This window comes from Pelodiscus sinensis, chromosome 8 (genome assembly GCF_052426305.1).
Source record: "Pelodiscus sinensis isolate ZL-2025 chromosome 8, ASM5242630v1, whole genome shotgun sequence".
NCBI classification, from domain to species: domain Eukaryota; kingdom Metazoa; phylum Chordata; order Testudines; family Trionychidae; genus Pelodiscus; species Pelodiscus sinensis.
In genome coordinates this window covers 72,207,920-72,226,779 of record NC_143059.1, presented here as the reverse complement: position 1 = coordinate 72,226,779, position 18,860 = coordinate 72,207,920, and the positions used below count along the sequence as shown (strand labels likewise).

Genomic DNA, 18,860 nt, shown 5'->3' with positions numbered 1-18,860 from the left:
GGATTTCAGCCTAGGACTATAGCAGCACAGTGTATTTTACTATGGTCTCATTTACTAAGCAGAAATTGCTTTTAAAAACTGTTATATTATACTTTCAAAGAACACACAGAAATAGTAAAACACACTTAGCAATAAGAAAGACTGGTTTAACAGTACCTGAGTAGGCCGAGAATTTTGAATCATTTCCTGCCATTTGCCATATATCCTAGCAACTAAGTCTTTTACCTACAAACAGAAACAAATGAATTATTTCACAGAATAAAACCAAACATGAGCTTTATCGTGAGAATGCCTGAAAACTCCTTTTAAAGCTGTGATACAGCATGGCTTTGGGGTGATGGCATTTGAGCTCTTATTCTAATGCTTACACTCCCTATGCAAATACTAGAATGTGCAAACAAGATTAATTTGATTATCTCAAATTTAACACATAGGTAATATCAGTCCTAGAATTCAGTGAGAAGGCGTTTGCCTAAAGACACCGGTCTCACACTTTTTAAGTTAGCAGGGTGTAAAATGCAAGTCTTGCAGTTTGCAACTGGATTGATTTTCTTGCAAATTAATTCTTCTGGCCCATTAAGCAGCAGCACTCAGTCTCTAAAAGGAGTTCCTTGTATACAAGGCCATACTTCATGGATACCAATCTTGAATATGCAGTTACATTTCTGCTCTACTTAAAATTCTTGCTCTGCTTGTAAAGCACTCAACACAATGGTACGATCAGGGAGCTACTGTACAGCAACACGTACAACTGGTGGGACAAAGCAGTCAAACAAGAACAACCCCCTCCCACCTCAAGAGTATGAGAAAGAAGCACACAAGGTACGTATGGCAGGGAGGATGCACATAAAACTTGAAATATAGTTCAAGTGGAGCTGTAGTATGAACTGCACCAAATGACACCTCTATAGAATCAAATGTCACTAAAGAGGCTTTTTGAAGGGTAGGAATTTAGTGAATTCTCTAAGCTGCTATAAAACATAACACATCAAGGTTTGACTTAACTGAACAAAGTAAGGACTACCACACCATCCATCTGCTCTGACATCTTTCCTACTAAAGCACATGAAAGTACTTAAACTTGAGTCCCTTGTAAGTAAATAGGTGAACTGGGCTTAATTCTGCATCATCTTTTTTGTGGGTAGCTTAATTAACTAAGTATTTAAATTACTTATTAAGTCAAATAAAAGCTATGGACCACTACGCAAAAGATTCAGATTATTTCCCCAGTCCGCTATATCTTTCTTCCTAAGTGCAATCTGGACAGTCCCTTTCGCCCCACAGTGCTTCCCCACAATCACTGACTTCACAAGGGAGGTAAAAGCAGCAGAACCAGATATCCTGGGCCAAAAAGAAGAGAGCTGTAATGTGGCCCTGATCTTGCAGCGAGTTGTGCCCGTGCTTAACTCTACACACTGAATAGCCTTCTGACAGCAAATGAGACTTATGCGGACCTATGTTTATAAAGGCAGCAAGGAAACTGTAAAGGGAATCCTCAGTACTTTCAGAGCTTCCTGAATTGGGGTAGAGGGCAATGGAAAACATTTCAAAGACAAACATACAGTTACCTTAGTTCTATAAAACAGCCTTGCGTCCTCCCGAATATCACACTTCACATGTTTTTCTAAGGCACCGCACAGCCTCAGTAAGCACTTCTACATAAACACAATTCAAAACTGTTTAAATTCATCACTTCAAAATTAAACTTTATCCAAATCCTAAAACCAGACAATTTGAAGCATGTTCTCCAATACACACAGTTAGATGGCACAGGAGTACCAATAAGAGAACCATAAGGCCACCGCTGTTAGGCACCATTAGAACACCACTTTTCTATTTTAAAGAATATTTAGTCATGACTTGTTTCAAAGTTACATTCACAAAGCAGAATTATGCAATGGAAAACTAATTCTGACTTGCTAGTTTGAGACTCACCAATGTCCTAGAAGTAATAAGACCAAAGGTGTCACACTCATCAAATTTTCACAGAAAACACTGAAACTCTCAGTGTCAACATATAATTTCTCAGCAGACAGGTCAGGTAATCACTGGGCAGTTCCTGAAGGAATTAGTGGCTTGTGCCAACTCTCCTAGATGATGATTAATCTTCTGGCAACATCCTCTCGCTTACATATAAACTACAGGTTTAACCTTGCTGGTCTGGCACCCTAAGGGCCTGAATGAGGGGATTCGCCAGACCAGGGATGGTCCCTCCCCTCGTGGCCATGCTGCCACTAGGGCTCCAGCCTGCCCCTGCTGCTGCCTCAGCCCTGCTATTGCCAGGGGCTGGAGCACCATGGCCAGAACTCGGCAACCAGTTGGCTCCACTGTTGGAGCAGGAGTGCTGCGGCCTGGGCCAGAGCTCCCTGGCTGCCACTGGGGCTGGAGTTCCCTGGCAGGTGAGGCCAGTGTGCACGCGCACACGCAATGCACACGCACCCCCCTCCACCAGACTTCCCTCTTCCTAGGTTCTGTGGTCCAGGAATATCCATGGTCCATGCCGGACCACAGATATTGCTGGACCAGAGTCCCAGTTAAGGGAAGTACAACCTGTAGAGGAGGTTAGCTATTACAGAAGTTTCACTGCAGAATTGGTTCCTTCTTAAACAAGTCTTGAAAAAACAGAAGAGAGGAGATTAAGGGGGGATATGACAGAGGTCTATAAAATCATGACTGGTGTGGAAAAAGTGAATAAGGAAAAGTTATTTACTTATTCCCACAATATAAGAACTAGGGGTCACCACTTGGAAGTTAATAGGCAGCAGGTTAAACAAATAAAAGGAAGTTTTTCTTCACTCAATGCACAGTCAATCTGTGGAACTCCTTGCCACAGGATGTGGTGAAGGCTAGGACTTTAAAAGAGCTAGACAGATTCATGGAGGTGAGGTCCATCAATGGCTATTAGCCAGGATGGGTAGGAATGGTGTCCCTGGCCTCTGTTTCTCTGGAGGTGGGTGACAGGGGAGGGATCACTTGAGGATTACCTGTTGTGGTCCCTCCCTCTGGGGCATCTGATATTGGCCACTGTCAGCAGACAGGATAATGGGCTGGATGGACCTTTGGTCTGACTCGCTATGGCCGTTCTTATGTTCTTAGAGTGATTTTCCTCTCTGGCTTTTCACTTCTAGAGAGTTCCTAGTTCAACCTCTGGCTTAAGGTAATCAGCAGTGAAGCAGGCTGGCAACACCCTGTTCTCCACAGCAATACTTCCCTGACCGTTTTTCCATACTGTGGACCACTTCAGCAGAGACTTCCATCCTCGATTTCCCAGTGCGTACTGCCAAAAGGTTTCATTCTGTGGACTGCTGTTGAGCCACGGTAAAGAACCACTGCTCAGGGACATGCTAGTATCACAAAGATACCATACGATTCTACATAGGGGGTAGTGTCTAATTAGGAGAGAGCCAATGCTGAAACAACTGCAAGTGCTGTAGGCTTTATACATTGCCTCTCCGATAGGCTAGACAGTAGAAAGGTATTGCTTTTCATTTTAAAAAGTCAATATGGCAGAGAAAAGATTAATGAGATGTCTAACTGAAAACACCAACAGCAGGGTTGGGGGAATGGATCCGAGTACTTTTTTTTTTTTTAAAAAAAAGCAAATTTCCAGGAAATATTTGTAAACAAAAAGGTTCACACAATACAAGTGTTTAACGTTTTCCTAATAAAGCTACTAGGAATCTTTCTTCACTTTTTGAAAGGAGTCAAATACTCAAGTCACACAAAATATGAGAAATAGATTAGAGCAGAGACACTTGGCCTTGAGGGAGTCACATGATCTTCGGATTTGTTTCGCAGCCATGTGGAAGATCCACAGCTGTGAAAGCTGTTCAGCTACCTTACAGCAAGCAATTAAATGGGAAGGAATAAAGACCAAATTACTGAACGGGACAACTGATGTGCCCTGGTCAATATTCCCTCAATAAAAAGATTCTAACGTCCTAGGCCGAAACAGAGCTGTTGCTACTGAGCAGGTTATAGCTGCTATATTAGCCAGTAGTTGCTGCTCTCCCACATTTCACTCCACTCTTAAGTACTTTGCAATATCTAGAGTGGGTCAAAACATTTTTGCCTAAGGATACGTCTACTCTGCATGGCTCTTTTGGGATACTGGAGATATCCTGAAATAGGTACCCCGCGTCTTCACAAGCCACCCATTATTTCGAAATTATGGGCGCGCGCTATTTCGGCATCCTGGTAACCCTCGTTCCATGAGGCTTAAGGGATGTCTCAAAACAGCACATTATTTTGAAATTTGGTGCTATGTAGACAGGCTATTTTGAAATTTGGCACATTTCAAAATTAAATCGAAATAAGATACGCAATTTGCTGTGCAGACGCACCCTAAATGTTTATCTGTCAGAAATATGCTGCTTCACAGCTGAAACTTTTGCTGAAATATATTGATTTCAAAAAGGGTTTGGTGTAAAGGTTTCTGAGGCCCAGGTAAACTGTCAGGCCACTTACACACCTGAAAATCAAAAATCCAACCTTTTTCATCCAACCAGACAAACAATTCTATGTTATGGAAGTTTCTGAAAGGTTCTGTTTCTGTTCCACATTAGAATGCACACAAATTCTGAAGCCTCAAAAGTTGTTGCAAAACAGAATTGTTCTCCAGCCAGCTCCACTGATCTTACATAAGAAAGAAATGTTTTCTTTTAATAATTAACAAAATTTAAGCTGTGTTCATATACAAAAAAAGCAAAATCCTAAGTATCCAATCACTTGAGCCAGTTACTTACCCTTTGATTAGAATTCACAATGTCAAAACAACTAACTTCGCTGACTAAGTGAAGAAGAATGTAGGTCAGATAGTAAGCCTAAAAAAAAAAAAAGTTGTCATATTAAAAGCATTAATTGTGTTAAGTATGAACCTAAATCTTAGTTAAATTTAGAGTACTGATCCCTTCCTCTGAAACACAACCGATAATTGATTTCAGAATCATTTTATTTTAGTACTCCAATACCTTATTTTAAGCACTCAAGAAGCCAGACAAAAGCACTGGAAAATACAATTTAGGAACAATTTTACATGGGTTCCTACATGACCTGAAAAAGGTCTTCTGTATTTCCATCATAACTTAAAAAAAACCTGTATGCATAAAATGAGTAGCTATATTTTTCCTCTCATCTACTCCCACTGCATGTACAGATTGAATAAGGGATGTAAGCGACTAATGACTAGTCGACACACTAGTCAACTAGTCACCTCCCACCCCCCATTGCTGCCTTTATCACAAAGACGCAGCAAGCGGGGGAGGAAGAAGAGATGGTACTGGGGGGGGAGCTAGCTTAAAAGCCATTTTCCCTCCAGCTCTGTGGGAGGGACCTGGGGCGCAGCAGCGGTCAACTTTGAAATGTACAAGAGTCCCCGCTGGGGCTCCTGTACATTTCAAAGTTGGAATGCCGCATGGAGCCGTGCCAGTGGAGAGTCCCCTTGCTGACTCCAGGCTCCATGAGGGTGCTTCTGATTAGTTAATTAATTGAAATTTAACATCCCTAGATTGAACTTTTGTAGTCTGGCACTCTGTGGTCCTGCAATGTCTGTCGTCCAGTATGATTTTAAGTTAGTCAGGGTCCACTTATGGGTATGACCACGTTTCCTGCTGTCCCATAAAGTTTGTTTACAGCCACCTGTCTTGGCTCTCAGTGTTCTGTGCTGCTGTTTAGCTCTAATTTACCCCTAAATGTCTCCTAAGAGCCCAGTAAGCAGTGCAAGTGTTGGTAATGCTGCTAGACAATACCGACCTCAAGATTCAGCAAATTCTCTGGTTCGGCACTAGTCAGCTCCTGAGGGTGCTGGACTAGAGAGATTCAACCTGTATGAAGATCCTGAAGGATGTGGCTTCCAGACAAAGCCATCCTACAGCAATCTCCAGTCTTCCAATACACGTAAAGAATAATATTAATGCACTGTAGTCATCTTCTAGATAAGACTACTCTCCATTAATATCGTATTAATTAATACAGCATTAATGTTAAATTGTCCCCAGGCATCTGACTAAGTAGTTTTGACCCACGAAAGCCTCTGTCCAAATAAATCTGTTAGTCTGCAAGGTGCACCTGGACTTCTCATTGTCTGTACTAGATCGACTGTAAGATCTTTGAGGCATAAAGTGCTTTATTGTGGGCTAGATATTTTCCATGCAAGGTATGAAATCAGTCTCAGCTGCGGCCTCTAAAAGCACAACCGTAACTTAAAGAAAATAAACATTTCAGCTTGAATGTATGGATATAAAATACTAAGAGTAAACGTCTGCGAGGCATTCCAAACACACAACCCCTCAAGCACTGAACTCTAAGGCTGTGTCTAAACTACAGCCCTTTTCTCCGAAAAGGGATGTAAATTAGACACTTCGATACGGCAAATGAAGCTGGGATTTAAATTTCCTGTGCTTCATTTGCATAATGGTGGCCACGGTTTTCTTCAAAACAGGTTTTTTCGAAAGAAAATGGCAGTTTAGACGGAGATCAATCGAAAATAAAACCCTTTTGTTCTAAATTACAAAAGTTAATGTGTAGAAGAAATGCAAACCACTAGCCCTAAACATATACCTGTTGCTCTAGTTCTGTATGAACACACTCTCCACTGAGCTCATCCTGCTGCTGCTTCTTCCTTTCCTCTATCATTTTCTTTAATATGTCAGAAGGCTTCATCTGCACCAGATACTGATATAGAAGAGACATCTACATAAAAGTCAACAAACAAATGTTCAAGGAATTAATATAGTTTACTGGCACTGCAAAGTTCAATACAGTATAGATAACAGACTACCAAAAGAGGGTGATTATTTTGTCCACTGAGATGAAAACATCATCTAAAACAGGGCTTTTAAATTAAGGAGAATTTCATATTGTAGGTGATTTTACTCTATTCACTAACTAAAATTAATCTTTCTATGTTGCCACCAGTAAGCTAACACTATGTTGGTAACCAAGGGCTGGTTTTTCCATGAGCAGCAATAAGCAGAAGAAACTTGTAAAGGGCATGGTAACATTTTTTTCCCCATGAAAATGGATCTTAAGACGTTAATATTAAAAAAACCCACGTATTATAGCAGAAAGCAACAACAACTGTGGAATAAGTCAGGGAATTGAAGAGCTACATTTAAGAAAATACACCATTAGTGATTTCCAGGATTTTAGAAATATAATTTATCATCCCGAAGAGCTTCTAAACCATAGCAAACAGGAGTCTGAGTTAAGACAAAGATGTAAATTCAACACATTTAATCCCTAAAACCAAAATGAGAGACACACATATACACACACACACACACACACACACACACGTACATACGTGTTACCCTTCGCTTTCAAACAGCATATACCCTTGCAAACAGCATCTCTCTCTCTAGGGGTGTCTGATATATACATCTGCCTCTGTCATCACGTCACTCTGCGACGCCCCTCCCGCTAGCCTTAGCAGAGTCCCCAGAGGAGGCGGCGATGGCTCCAGGTTGCCCCCCCGTCCCTCCTTCAAAGGGCACCCCGGCCTCCCCGTTGGCCCCCAGCTCCCTCACTGCACTCGGGGCCCCAATGCTCTGGGACTCAGTGGGGAACCGCCACTCTGGCTGTTCAGGCAAGGTGCTCGGGCCACTTCCTGCCTGGCACTCCAGGCTCAGGCACCTCCCCACAAGATTACAGTGCCAGCGCTGGCTTCCTGCAGGCCGAGAGAGGATTGGAGAAAGCCCCGAGACTCTGCGCTGGATCCAGCTTGCAGGGAAGCATATACGTAGCTCTTCCTCTCTCCCTGCAAACCTGATCCAGCTTGGAGCCTCAGGGTTTCCTCCTCTCCCCCCTCCCTTGTAGGAGGCCAGCACTGGCGCATTAATCTTGCGGGAGAAAGGGGGAGGAGAGAATGAGGCTGGAGTGCCTGGCCGGAGGCAGCAGCAGTTCCTCGCTGGGTCCCGGAGAGTCAAGGCCTCAAGCCCAACAAGGAACCGCTGCCACCACTCTCTGGCTCAGCCCCACCCTCCTCTGGCAGCTGGGGGAGGGAGGAGGGATGGAGACACCAGGGCTGGCACAGCCCCTGGCCCTCAGTGGCTGGGGCGGCCCTCCCATCCCGGGAAGCCGAGGGGGGAGGTGGGGGACAGACAAGGGGAATGCAGTGCTTACTTACCCCTAGAGATGGGGAGGGCTGGTGAGCGTCACGAGCAGGGAACATAGCCCCCAGCAGGTATATGTGTGTGCGTATGTATATATGTGTGTTTATAGATACAGATATATACAGAGAGACAGACAAACAGAATTGTAACAAAATGTATGCAGTACCTGCAGGTCACTGGTATCAGGTAAACTGATATATTTTTTGTTAAGAAGCTTTGAAATTATCGTTAGGCTTAGGTGCTGCCTCATTTGTCTGAAAGAGAAGACATTTTTCTTAAAAAAAAGGAACATCTCAAATTTAAACCCTTTTTACATTGCATGTGGGGCAAAATATGGTTTCCCTAAAGGATTTTAGCATATGCTATTTTGCATCTCTACTACAGTTCTTCCAGCTTCACTAAGGATAAAAAGTCCCAAAATAACCAAGTAGTTTCCCTGCTGCAATCTCTCATATGCACATGTAGATACCCGCTCAGAGGCTCCCTTCTAAGCCCGCAGTGAAGGGCACAATCCCTCTTGCTCCAGAAATGCTATGCCAGCTTCTGTTTATGGATATCTGGCTGGCTAAGACATTTAAAACATGATAGATCTCACTCAATTTAATTAAATCACTAAAAACCACGTCATGATTGTAATGATGTTCACTTTGCAATATGGCAACACTGTTAAACAGATCAGATTACTGTATAAATGTCTCAAAATAATTACTACAACAATGTTTTTGTTTAGTTTCCAATATTTATATAGCAAGACTTAATAGGATTACAATTTCCTATAAAAATAGGGAAAAACTGACACTGTTTCCAGAAAGAATTCAGAAATGAGGGTGACTGAAAAACCAATGAGAGAAAATCTCAAGTAGTTAAGTCCTTGTAAAATGATCTAGTGTGTATTAAGACCAAGTACTTAAGCCTATGTACTAAAACTGAGCTTGTGGTATGATCTAATCACAAAGGGGAGGGATCACGTGAGGATTATCTGTTGTGTTCCCTCCCTTGGGGGCATCTGGTATTGGCCACTGTCGGCAGACAGGATACTGGGCCGGATGGACCTTTGGTCTGACCCAGTATGGCCATTCTTAATTTGTTCAACCCATTTTAAAAAAATCTGTAATGATGGGGTTCCACCACCTCCCATGGAAGCCTATTTAAGAACTCAACTATGTTATAGTTAATGTTTTTCCCTAAAATTTAACCTAGGTCTCCCTTCCTGCAGATTAAGCCAATTACACTTCTTGTTCCACCTCCAGCATTCAGTGAGAACAATTAATCAGTCCTCAACATAGAATCATAGAATAATAGGACTGGAAGGGACCTCAAGAGGTCATCGAGTCCAGCACCCCGCCCTCAAGGCAGGACCAAGCTCCCTCTACACCATCCCTGACACATGTCTATCTAACCTGTTCTTAAATATCTCCAGAGAGGGATATTCCACCACCTCCCTTGGCAATTTATTCCAATATTTGACCACCCTGACAGTTAGGAATTTTTTCCTAATGTCCAATCTAAACCTCCCCTGCTGCACTTTAAGCCCATTACTCCTTGTCCTGTCCTCAGAAACCAAGAGGAACAAATTTTCTCCTTCCTCCTTGTGACACCCTTTTAGATATTTGAAAACCGCTATCATGTCCCCCCTTAATCTTCTTTTTTCCAAACTAAACAAGCCCAGTTCATGAAGCCTGGCTTCATAGGTCATGTTCTCTAGACCTTTAAGCATTCTTGTCGCTCTTCTCTGTACCCTTTCCAATTTCTCCACATCTTTCTTGAAATGTGGCGCCCAGAACTGGACACAGTACTCCAGCTGAGGCCTAACTAGTGCAGAGTAGAGCGGCAGAATGACTTCACGAGTTTTGCTTACAACACACCTGTTGATACAACCTAGAATCATATTTGCTTTTTTTGCAACAGCATCGCACTGTTGACTCATATTCAACTTGTGGTCCACTATGACCCCTAGGTCCCATTCCGCCATGCTCCTTCCTAGACAGTCGCTTCCCATCTTGTATGTATGGAACTGATTGTTCCTTCCTAAGTGGAGCACTTTGCATTTCTCTTTATTAAACCTCATCCTGTTTACCTCTGACCATTTCTCTAACTTGCTAAGGTCATTTTGAATTATGTCCCTATCCTCCAAAGAAGTTGCAACCCCACCCAGTTTGGTGTCATCTGCAAACTTAATAAGCATACTCTCTATCCCAATATCTACATCATTGATGAAGATATTGAACAGTACGGGTCCCAAAACAGACCCTTGAGGAACTCCACTTGTTATCCCTTTCCAGCAGGATTTAGCACCGTTAACAACAACTCTCTGACTACGGTTATCCAGCCAATTATGCACCCACCTTATCGTGGCCCTATCTAAGTTATATTTGCCTAGTTTATCAATAAGACTATCATGCGAGACCGTATCAAATGCCTTACTAAAGTCTAGGTATATGACATCCACCGCTTCTCCCTTATCCACAAGGCTCGTTATCCTATCAAAGAAAGCTATCAGATTAGTTTGGCATGACTTGTTCTTCACAAACCCATGCTGGCTATTCCCTATCACTTTATTACCTTCCAAGTGTTTGCATATGATTTCCTTAATAGCCTGCTCCATTATCTTCCCTGGGACAGACGTTAAACTGACCGGTCTGTAGTTCCCTGGGTTGTTCTTATCCCCCTTTTTATAGATGGGCACAATATAAATACATACTGAAGATGTATTCAGTGCCCCTTAGTCGTCTTTTCTCAAGATTAAAACGTGCTCAGTTTATTTTAAATCTTTCCTCAGAGATCGTGTTTTCCCAACTTATTTCTGTTGCTCTCCTCTGGCCCCTCTAATCTCTCCATATCTTGCTAACGTGTGGCACCTCAAGCCAGACACAGTATTTTCAGCTGTGGCCTCACCAGTGAGGAGTACTGTGGGATGCAATTACTATTCATGTCTTGCACACAAGACTCCTGTTAATACACCCCAGAATATTAGACTTTTAGGGGATTGCACCACACTGATAACTCATGTGATTTGTGATCCACTGTACCCCTCCCACGCTTCTCGGCAGCACCATCTAGCCAGCTGTTCCTCATTTTGTAGTACTGCATGTGATTTTTCTTTTCTAAGTGAGAACTTGTCTTCACTGAATTCCATCTTGTTGATTTCAGACCAATTCTCCACTTTGTCAAAGTCATTTTGAATTCCAATCCTGCCCCTTCCCCCCGGCCCGCAAAGTGCTTGCAACCCCACCTACCAGGGCATCAGTTGCAAATTTTATACATATACTCTCCAGTCCATCATCCAAGTCATTAATGAAAATATTTTATACTATCAAATCAAAAACTGATCCCTGTGACATCCCACCCACTACAAACCTCCTCACCATCTGACAGAACTACTGGTAGTTACTTTCAGTACTCTCTTTCAATCAGTTGTGCACCCACTTTACAGAAGTTTCATCTAAACCATACTTCCCTATTTGCTTATGAAAAAAAGGCATGTGGCACTGTTTCAAAAGCTCTAGTGCTTCTCCCACACCCACTAGGCCAATAACCCTGTCAAAGACGAAGTCTGGTTGGTTTGGCATGATTTGGTCTTGACAAATCCATGCTGGCTATTCCTTAAAATCCTATTATCCTCTCTGCACTTACAAACTGCTTAATAATGTAATTGTTGATTGCTTAATAATTTGTCTCTGTATCTTTCCAGATATCGAAGTTAGGCTGACAGGTCTATAATTCCCCAGGTACTCTCTGTTCCACTTTTTAAAAAAAGACACACACTATATTTGCCTTTCTCCAGTCTTCTGAGACCTCAGCCGTCCTCCATGAATTCTCAAAGATACTTGATAATGGTGCTGAGATTGCTTCACCTGGTTCCTTAAAATAACTGCGGATGAATTTCATCAGGCCTCGCTAACCTGAATATAGATAACTTACCCAAATATTCATTAACTTGTTCTCACAATTCAGTTTGCTTTCCTTCCCCCTAAATATTATGGTGAGAATCTTTTTAGTGAAGGCTGAAGCAAAATACATATTAAACACTTCAGTCTTCTTGATGTAATCAGTTATCTCTGCCTGCCCACTAAGTAAAGGACATATACGCTTCCTTTTTCTCTCTCTAGCTCCTAATGTATTTAAAGAATCTGTTTGTATTGCCTTTTATATCCCTTACTTGGAGCAACATATTTTGTACCGTAGCCTGATTTAGTACCTACATACTTATGTTATTCTTTTATACTTCTCCTTAGCAATTTCTTCCAATGTTTCCACTTCGTGTAGGAGTCTTTCCTTAAACTTGTATTTCAAGTTATGTCTAATGCACTTAGCACAATTTTTATATAACATAAATAACTGTTAACTTATGAACATTAAATAAATGCAGCAGTTATTACCTTCCACGCTTTACCCAACTAGGAACCAGCTGAACTAGCCAAAGGAGATCATGGTGATGACTGGAAAGTTCACTTATTGTTAGAGAGAGCTGAGGCATCTGACCAAGGAAAGAAAAGCTTTATCAAATAGGGATTACATTACATGTATGAAGCTATTAGAAAATCCATGGATCAACAGTCACATGATTATCTCCTTCCTGGAGACAGAAGGGAAAGTAAGAATATTTTCTGCATTGCATTTGTAAAAGTCAGCCATGGATATCCAGATTCATTAATTTGCAGTAGGACAGTCAAGGGCTGTATGTAAAAAACTCACTTGCCAGCTACCTTTGGGATAATGCTTTGCTTCATTCTCTCAAGCAATACTCCACATTTACAAGAATTCTGGTGGGTCAGTTTCTTGTACATTCAATATACAGCTCACAAACAAGACAGACAAGTAAAATGATAGAAAAAGATTTACATTTACTCCCCACCCGAACCATGCAGGGGATCCAACAATTCATCTTGCTCATACTGAATTTTCCAACAATGATTTCGTTATTTAGGTTAAATTTTTTGGCAGATCAAAAATACAAATCAGTATGACCATGTGAATGTGCTTAAATACAGGCCAAGGTTTAAATGAGAGGATTTCCTTGGACTCATATACAGGCAGTCCCCGGGTTACATGGATCCAACTTACATTGGATCCCTACTTACAAACGGGGTGAGGCAACCCCGCACTAGCTGCTTCCCTCCAGCAGACCAGGGAGATGCGAAGCTAGAGCCCCGCCCCAGCAGACCAGGGAGACGTGGAGCGGCTTTTCTCAGCAGACACCTCAGCTTGAGAATAAAGGACTGAGGGAAGTGAGGTGTGGGAGAATAAAACTGAGCTCTGGAGAAATGTTTGGCTAGAGTTTCCCCTACAATATGTACCAGCTCCGACTTACATACAAATTCAACTTAAGAACAAACCTACAGTCCCTATCTTGTACGTAACCCGGGGACTGCCTGTACCTAGCATTATATAATTAGTTATGAAGTTACCTTGGCATCCCAGTCTCTGATGTTTTTAAGTAGTTTTATCAGTAGGCACTGAAAGTCTATCAATGGAATTTGTTTCAATAGTTTTTCCAGGCTAATTTTAAATAGCAGTAATAGCAGAAGCAATATTTCTTGGTCCGCATAACCATCCGGATACATAGTTGTACAAAAACAAAGAAACTTTTGGGGAAAAAAACAAAAATTAAATGATGAGATTTTAGGTACATTACTATAGGGGAGCCCCATTTATCCAATCGCTCCCCTTAACCCGCTCTCAGCATGTACAGAACAACCAGGACTCCAGGTCCAGAAGAGGACGATCTTGTCTGTGGCCACTAGATGGCATGTAGAACCACATGTTCCCATTTGTATCTGATCTGGCACCAGGTCCCAATGAGACCAGATAAACAGGGCTCTGCTGTATTTTTAAATCTATTCTAGGAGCTTGCATTTGTCAGCAGGCATATTAAAAATGAAGTAACTAATGAATGTTCTTGGCAACATCTAGCATACAATGGGACTGAAAGGGAGTTACATAAGCAAATTTTTCTTAAGCTATTAACGTTTTCCTTTCTGCCAGAGTGCCTTTCCATCAGACTCCAATACAATATGCACTGGAGAGGATGGGAAAAGGTGTTGTGCCAAGAATACTCATCCCCCATGGAACAGACATCCTATTTACATAATGTGAAGAGTTACTGACGATCTTCCCAGCGAAACAAACAATACTAGAGACTATCTAATTAAAATCAGATTTTTCAGGTATCACTCTATAGGCCAATCTCATTTTACTCTCTTCTGAACTATATATGTTCTTTAATTGACATCCTGCGTTTCATAGAATTTCAAGGTATGTTGCACTAAATATGATACCATCTACATGGTTTGTTAGTCTTTAAGGTGCTACTAGACTGTTGGGTTTTTTAAGTTTTTTTTTTTTTTAATATTTCCTGTAAACAGCAATGCTCTCATGTAGCTACAAGTGAGGTTATAACAATTAAAGTATTTCCATGGGATATTATTGAATCCAACTAAACATTTTGTATTTAAATTTTAGCTCTGAGTAAAAGTCTCTCTCAAAAAGCGAGGCTGGCTTTCTCTCAGAGAGAATTAACTTCACAAGAGATTACACAATAAGCACACAGACATAAGGCTCCCTTAAAAAAAAATGGGGGTGGGGTGGGGAGGGGAGGCAACTCAAGAAATCTCACCTTGACCACATTAATTAGGTTGGTTTCTGGCAGACAAGAAAAAGCTGGAGCTGCAGAGATGTTTCCACTTGTTCGTTTTTCCACTGTTATTTGCATTTCGGATCTAACAGAAAATATATTGAGTAATCTATAATTTTTTCAAAAAGATTCTCTAAAGCCACTTTAACTGAATTTAAGAGAAATATTGCATGGTTTCTTAGGAAGTGTTATAAGGGAGCAGGGAGATGAAAGAGATTAACTGGATCCTGTTAACCAGTGGGGCTGGAGCAGCTCCTGACTTGCCACGAGAAGGTAGGATCCTCCAGCTCCATGGGGCCCACCGCAAACAAGGGCTATTCCGGCAGGGCTGCCTGCAGTGAGGGGGAGGGCACTCCCACTCAGCCACGGTGGTAGCCCCCCATCCATCCTCCCTTTAATTGGTTAACCTGTTAAATATCACACAACCTGTTAACCAATTCAATGGGGTTTTACATGCCTAAAAAGGAACAATCTCTGGGTCTCTATAGTATAGTAAAGAATAAAAGTGTCAGACACATAGATGAACATAATTTGTTGGGGGAAGTCAACATGGTTTCTGTAAATCCTTAATAATCTGCCAGAATTCTTTGAGGGGGATCAACAAACATGTGAACAAGGGGGATCCAGTAGATATAGTAAACTTAGATTTTGACAAGGTCCCTCACCAAAGGCTCTTAAGTAAAGTAAGTTGTCATGGGATAAGAGGGAAGGTCCTCTTATGGATTGAGAACTGGTTAAAAGACCAGAAAGAAAGGGTAGGAATGACTGGTCAGTTTTCAAAGTGGAGAGAAATAACTAGTGGTGTCCCCAAGGGACCAATCCTATTCAATTTATTTATAAAGGTAGAGAAAGGGGTAAACAGTGAGGTGGGAAAAATGTGCAGATGATACCAAACTGCTCCAGATAGTTAAGACCAAAGCAGACTGCAAAGAGCTTCAAAAAGATCTCACCACACAAAATGATTGGGCAACAAAATGGCAAATGAAATTTAATGCTGATAAATGTAAAGTAATGCACATTGGAAAAAATAATCCCAACTCTAGATACACAATATGATGGGGACTATTTTAGCTACAACTACTCAATAGAGAGATCTTGGAGTCATTGTGGATAGTTCTCTGAAAACTGCCACTCCATGTGCAGCGGCAGTCAAAAAAGCAAACAGCATGTTAGGAATCGTTAAAAAAGGAGTTAGAGAATAAGATAGAGAACGTCTCATTGCTTTTGTATAAAACCATAGTACCCTAACATCTTGAAGACTGTGTCCAGATGTGGTTGCCTCATCTCAAAAAAGATACATTGGCATTGGAAAAGATTCAGAAAAGGGCAACAAAAAAAAAATAGAGCAGGGGTTTAGAATGGGCCCCATATGAAGAGAGATTTAAAGGCTTGGACTTTTCAGCTTAGAAAAAAGGAGACTGGGGGGAGGGGTTATGATAGAGGTCTATACAATCATGACGGGTGTGGAAAAAGTGAATAAGGAAAAATTATTTACTTATTCCCACAATATAAGAACTAGGGGTCACCACATGAAATTAATAGGCGGCAGGTTTAAAACAAACAAAAGGAAGTTTTTCTTCACTCAACGCACAGTCAATCTCTGGAACTCCTTGCCAGAGGATGTGGTGAAGACTAGAACTTTTATAATAAGATTCAAAAAAGAGCTAGATAGATTCATGGAAGTTAGGTCCATCAGTGGCTATTAGCCAGGATGGGTAGGAATGGTGTCCCTAGCCTCTGTTTCTCTGGAGGTGGGGGACAGGGGAGGGATCACGTGAGGATTATCTGCTGTGTTCCCTCCCTCTGGGGTATCTGGCGTTGGCAGACATGATACTGGGCTGGATGGACCGTTGGTCTGACCCAGTCTGGCCGTTCTTATGGTCTCTTTAAAGTACTCTTAATAGTATAGCCCAACTTCCTAGATTGTGCTTTCTGCATAACTCAGTAAAAAGTTAAAGAAAAAGCAATGACCACTAAAACCCTCTGCATTGCTGAACATTTAACTGGCAGAAACTCTTATAATGGTATGTGTTGTAGGCACTAGATTGGGGTGAGGAACTTTTTTAGGTCGGGGCCGCACACAAGTGAGAAGCAAAAATAAACAAAAAAACCCCACAAACCCTCACTGACATGGCACCCCGACCGAGGAGAAAGAAACGCCCCACGTTCTTCTTGAACACCAGAACCTTGGGGGGCCCAGCCTACTAGATTTTGTGTGCTCTAGTTCTGTGGTGGGGCAGCAGGGGGGCTGAAGTGTCAGCACAGGCTCCCCAATGAAGGCGAAGGGGGCGGAGGGGTTGAGACTCGGGGACGGATCCAGGTGATCCCCGGGGTTGAGGTTCCCCACCCCTGCACTAGATGGTTAACAGTCACACTGTTGTACACTGTTAACAATCCAGAGTGTGCGGGCATGACAGAGGAAAACCAAGGAAGCAGTTCCTAGTCTACATTCCAGTACTAGATAGGATATGCATTGTTTGGAGAAAAGAAAGCAAGAGAAAAATACTCACAAAATGTCATCTTCAGTAAAGATAGGTTGAAAATGCTGCAGAGGAAATAAAGTTTGAAAAGGAACTCCCATATTGATAAATACAGCTGATATATCCGACAGGGAGGGAATCCACAATTTAGACTGTGTGTCACCAATGGAAGCTACAAGTACAAAACATGAAATTAATCTTTAAAAAAAGTGAATTTTAGAGTTTGCTGCTTTTAAAGAAACTGAATATGTATTGTAGGATACCAGTGCTAAGCACTATTAACATGAGGCGCTTCTGTACATCGAAGTGAAGGCCTGTTATCCTTAAAGCCACCAGGATAAATTTTGTAGCACTATGGTGCTTGACGCTGAAAAGTCGTATTTGTTTTCCAATTTATAGCACTTTATGTTTTAGGTAAGTTTCAGCTGAAGTGGCTCTCCAAGCCAGGGCATGTTATGCAGGGTGAAGATTATTTTCCGGACCAAATAAACTGCCAGTGGCCTGTCATCATTAGGGATGTAAGTGACTAGACGCTTCTCCCCCTCCTTGTGGGAAACAGTAGCCGGCTTAAAAGCCAGTTCCTCTCTCCTCCCACACTCCTGTCTCTGTGGGGGAGGGGACCAGGAATCAGCTGTCCCAATTCGCCCTGGGTCCCCAGTGCTGCACACCATTCTTTTAAATGTTTTAAGAGCTGGCAGACTCTTCATACATTGAAAAGGCAGATCCGCAGCAGGGTTAACCCCCAGGGCCAGAAATTCCATCTCGTCAATTAGTTGATTAAACTAAATTTAACATCTCTAATCACCATAATACTGGAAGGGTTATGCCTGCCTCAAAGAATGGACAACATTTCTAAAGTAGAAAGCACTGTACAGATAGAATTTAATCATGCATAATGGCAGTTACCAAAAAAGACAACACAACATTTAGGAGATTATTGGTATACAGTATGCATCACCATCTGACACCCTTGTCGTAATTGCAGAAAATGCTCCAGAGCCGCAAACGGGCAACCTAGGCTAATGAGTGGGGCTGCACAAGTGGCCCTCCATCTATGTAGCCCGCAAATTTGTCTTAACCAAGATGGTCTCCTGGGATTGGGTCGTTTAGCTAAATGCGCTTGCATACCTAGAATCCACAGGGTGTGCCGACTGAACTAAAGCAGCGCTCTTATTGGACGCAGAGGGAAAGTCAATCTATGCAATCAGCACACGCCTCTCGTCAGGCACCTTTGCTTTACATGTATATCACTTTAGTAATATTGGTAGGAAAAAAAACGACGTGGATGGAAATCAGCGGTGTCTGGCAACAGTAAACAAAATGTCTCACAGGCCGTACATAGAACCCCAATGGGTTGCATGTGGCCTGCAAGCCACAGGTTACTTACTACTGCTCTAGAGGCTATGGGTAGCTAAACTAGGAAGGGAAGATAGAAACTGGATGCAATTTTTTTTCCCCAGACAACAAATAGAATCAGATTATAGCTTTGAATTGGGTAAAGTTTTTGTAAACTGGGACTTGATGTTGCTGTGAGGAATGCTGAAAACAGTGGGAACTAGAGTGCCCCATGCAGGATCAAGCCCTACTCCTTTTGAGTAATATTTGATACAATGAGACACACACAACCAAAGAGCT

At 42.0% G+C, this 18,860-nt stretch overlaps 1 protein-coding gene across 3 annotated transcripts in view; it reads right to left on the bottom strand.

Annotated features, from left to right (window-relative positions):
• SLF2 (SMC5/6 complex localization factor 2) overlaps positions 1-18,860 on the bottom strand; it is a 52,690-nt gene that overhangs the window by 7,398 nt on the left and 26,432 nt on the right. For all 3 annotated transcript variants that reach the window (XM_075935587.2, XM_075935589.2, XM_075935586.2), the window contains 9 exons: positions 17,256-17,397; positions 14,728-14,830; positions 13,520-13,696; positions 12,491-12,588; positions 8,278-8,365; positions 6,559-6,690; positions 4,746-4,823; positions 1,569-1,655; positions 157-225 (listed from right to left, as the gene is read on the bottom strand). In XM_075935587.2, coding sequence (XP_075791702.2) covers positions 157-225; positions 1,569-1,655; positions 4,746-4,823; positions 6,559-6,690; positions 8,278-8,365; positions 12,491-12,588; positions 13,520-13,696; positions 14,728-14,830; positions 17,256-17,397 — 974 coding nt within the window. The remainder of the gene's footprint in view (positions 1-156; positions 226-1,568; positions 1,656-4,745; positions 4,824-6,558; positions 6,691-8,277; positions 8,366-12,490; positions 12,589-13,519; positions 13,697-14,727; positions 14,831-17,255; positions 17,398-18,860) is intronic.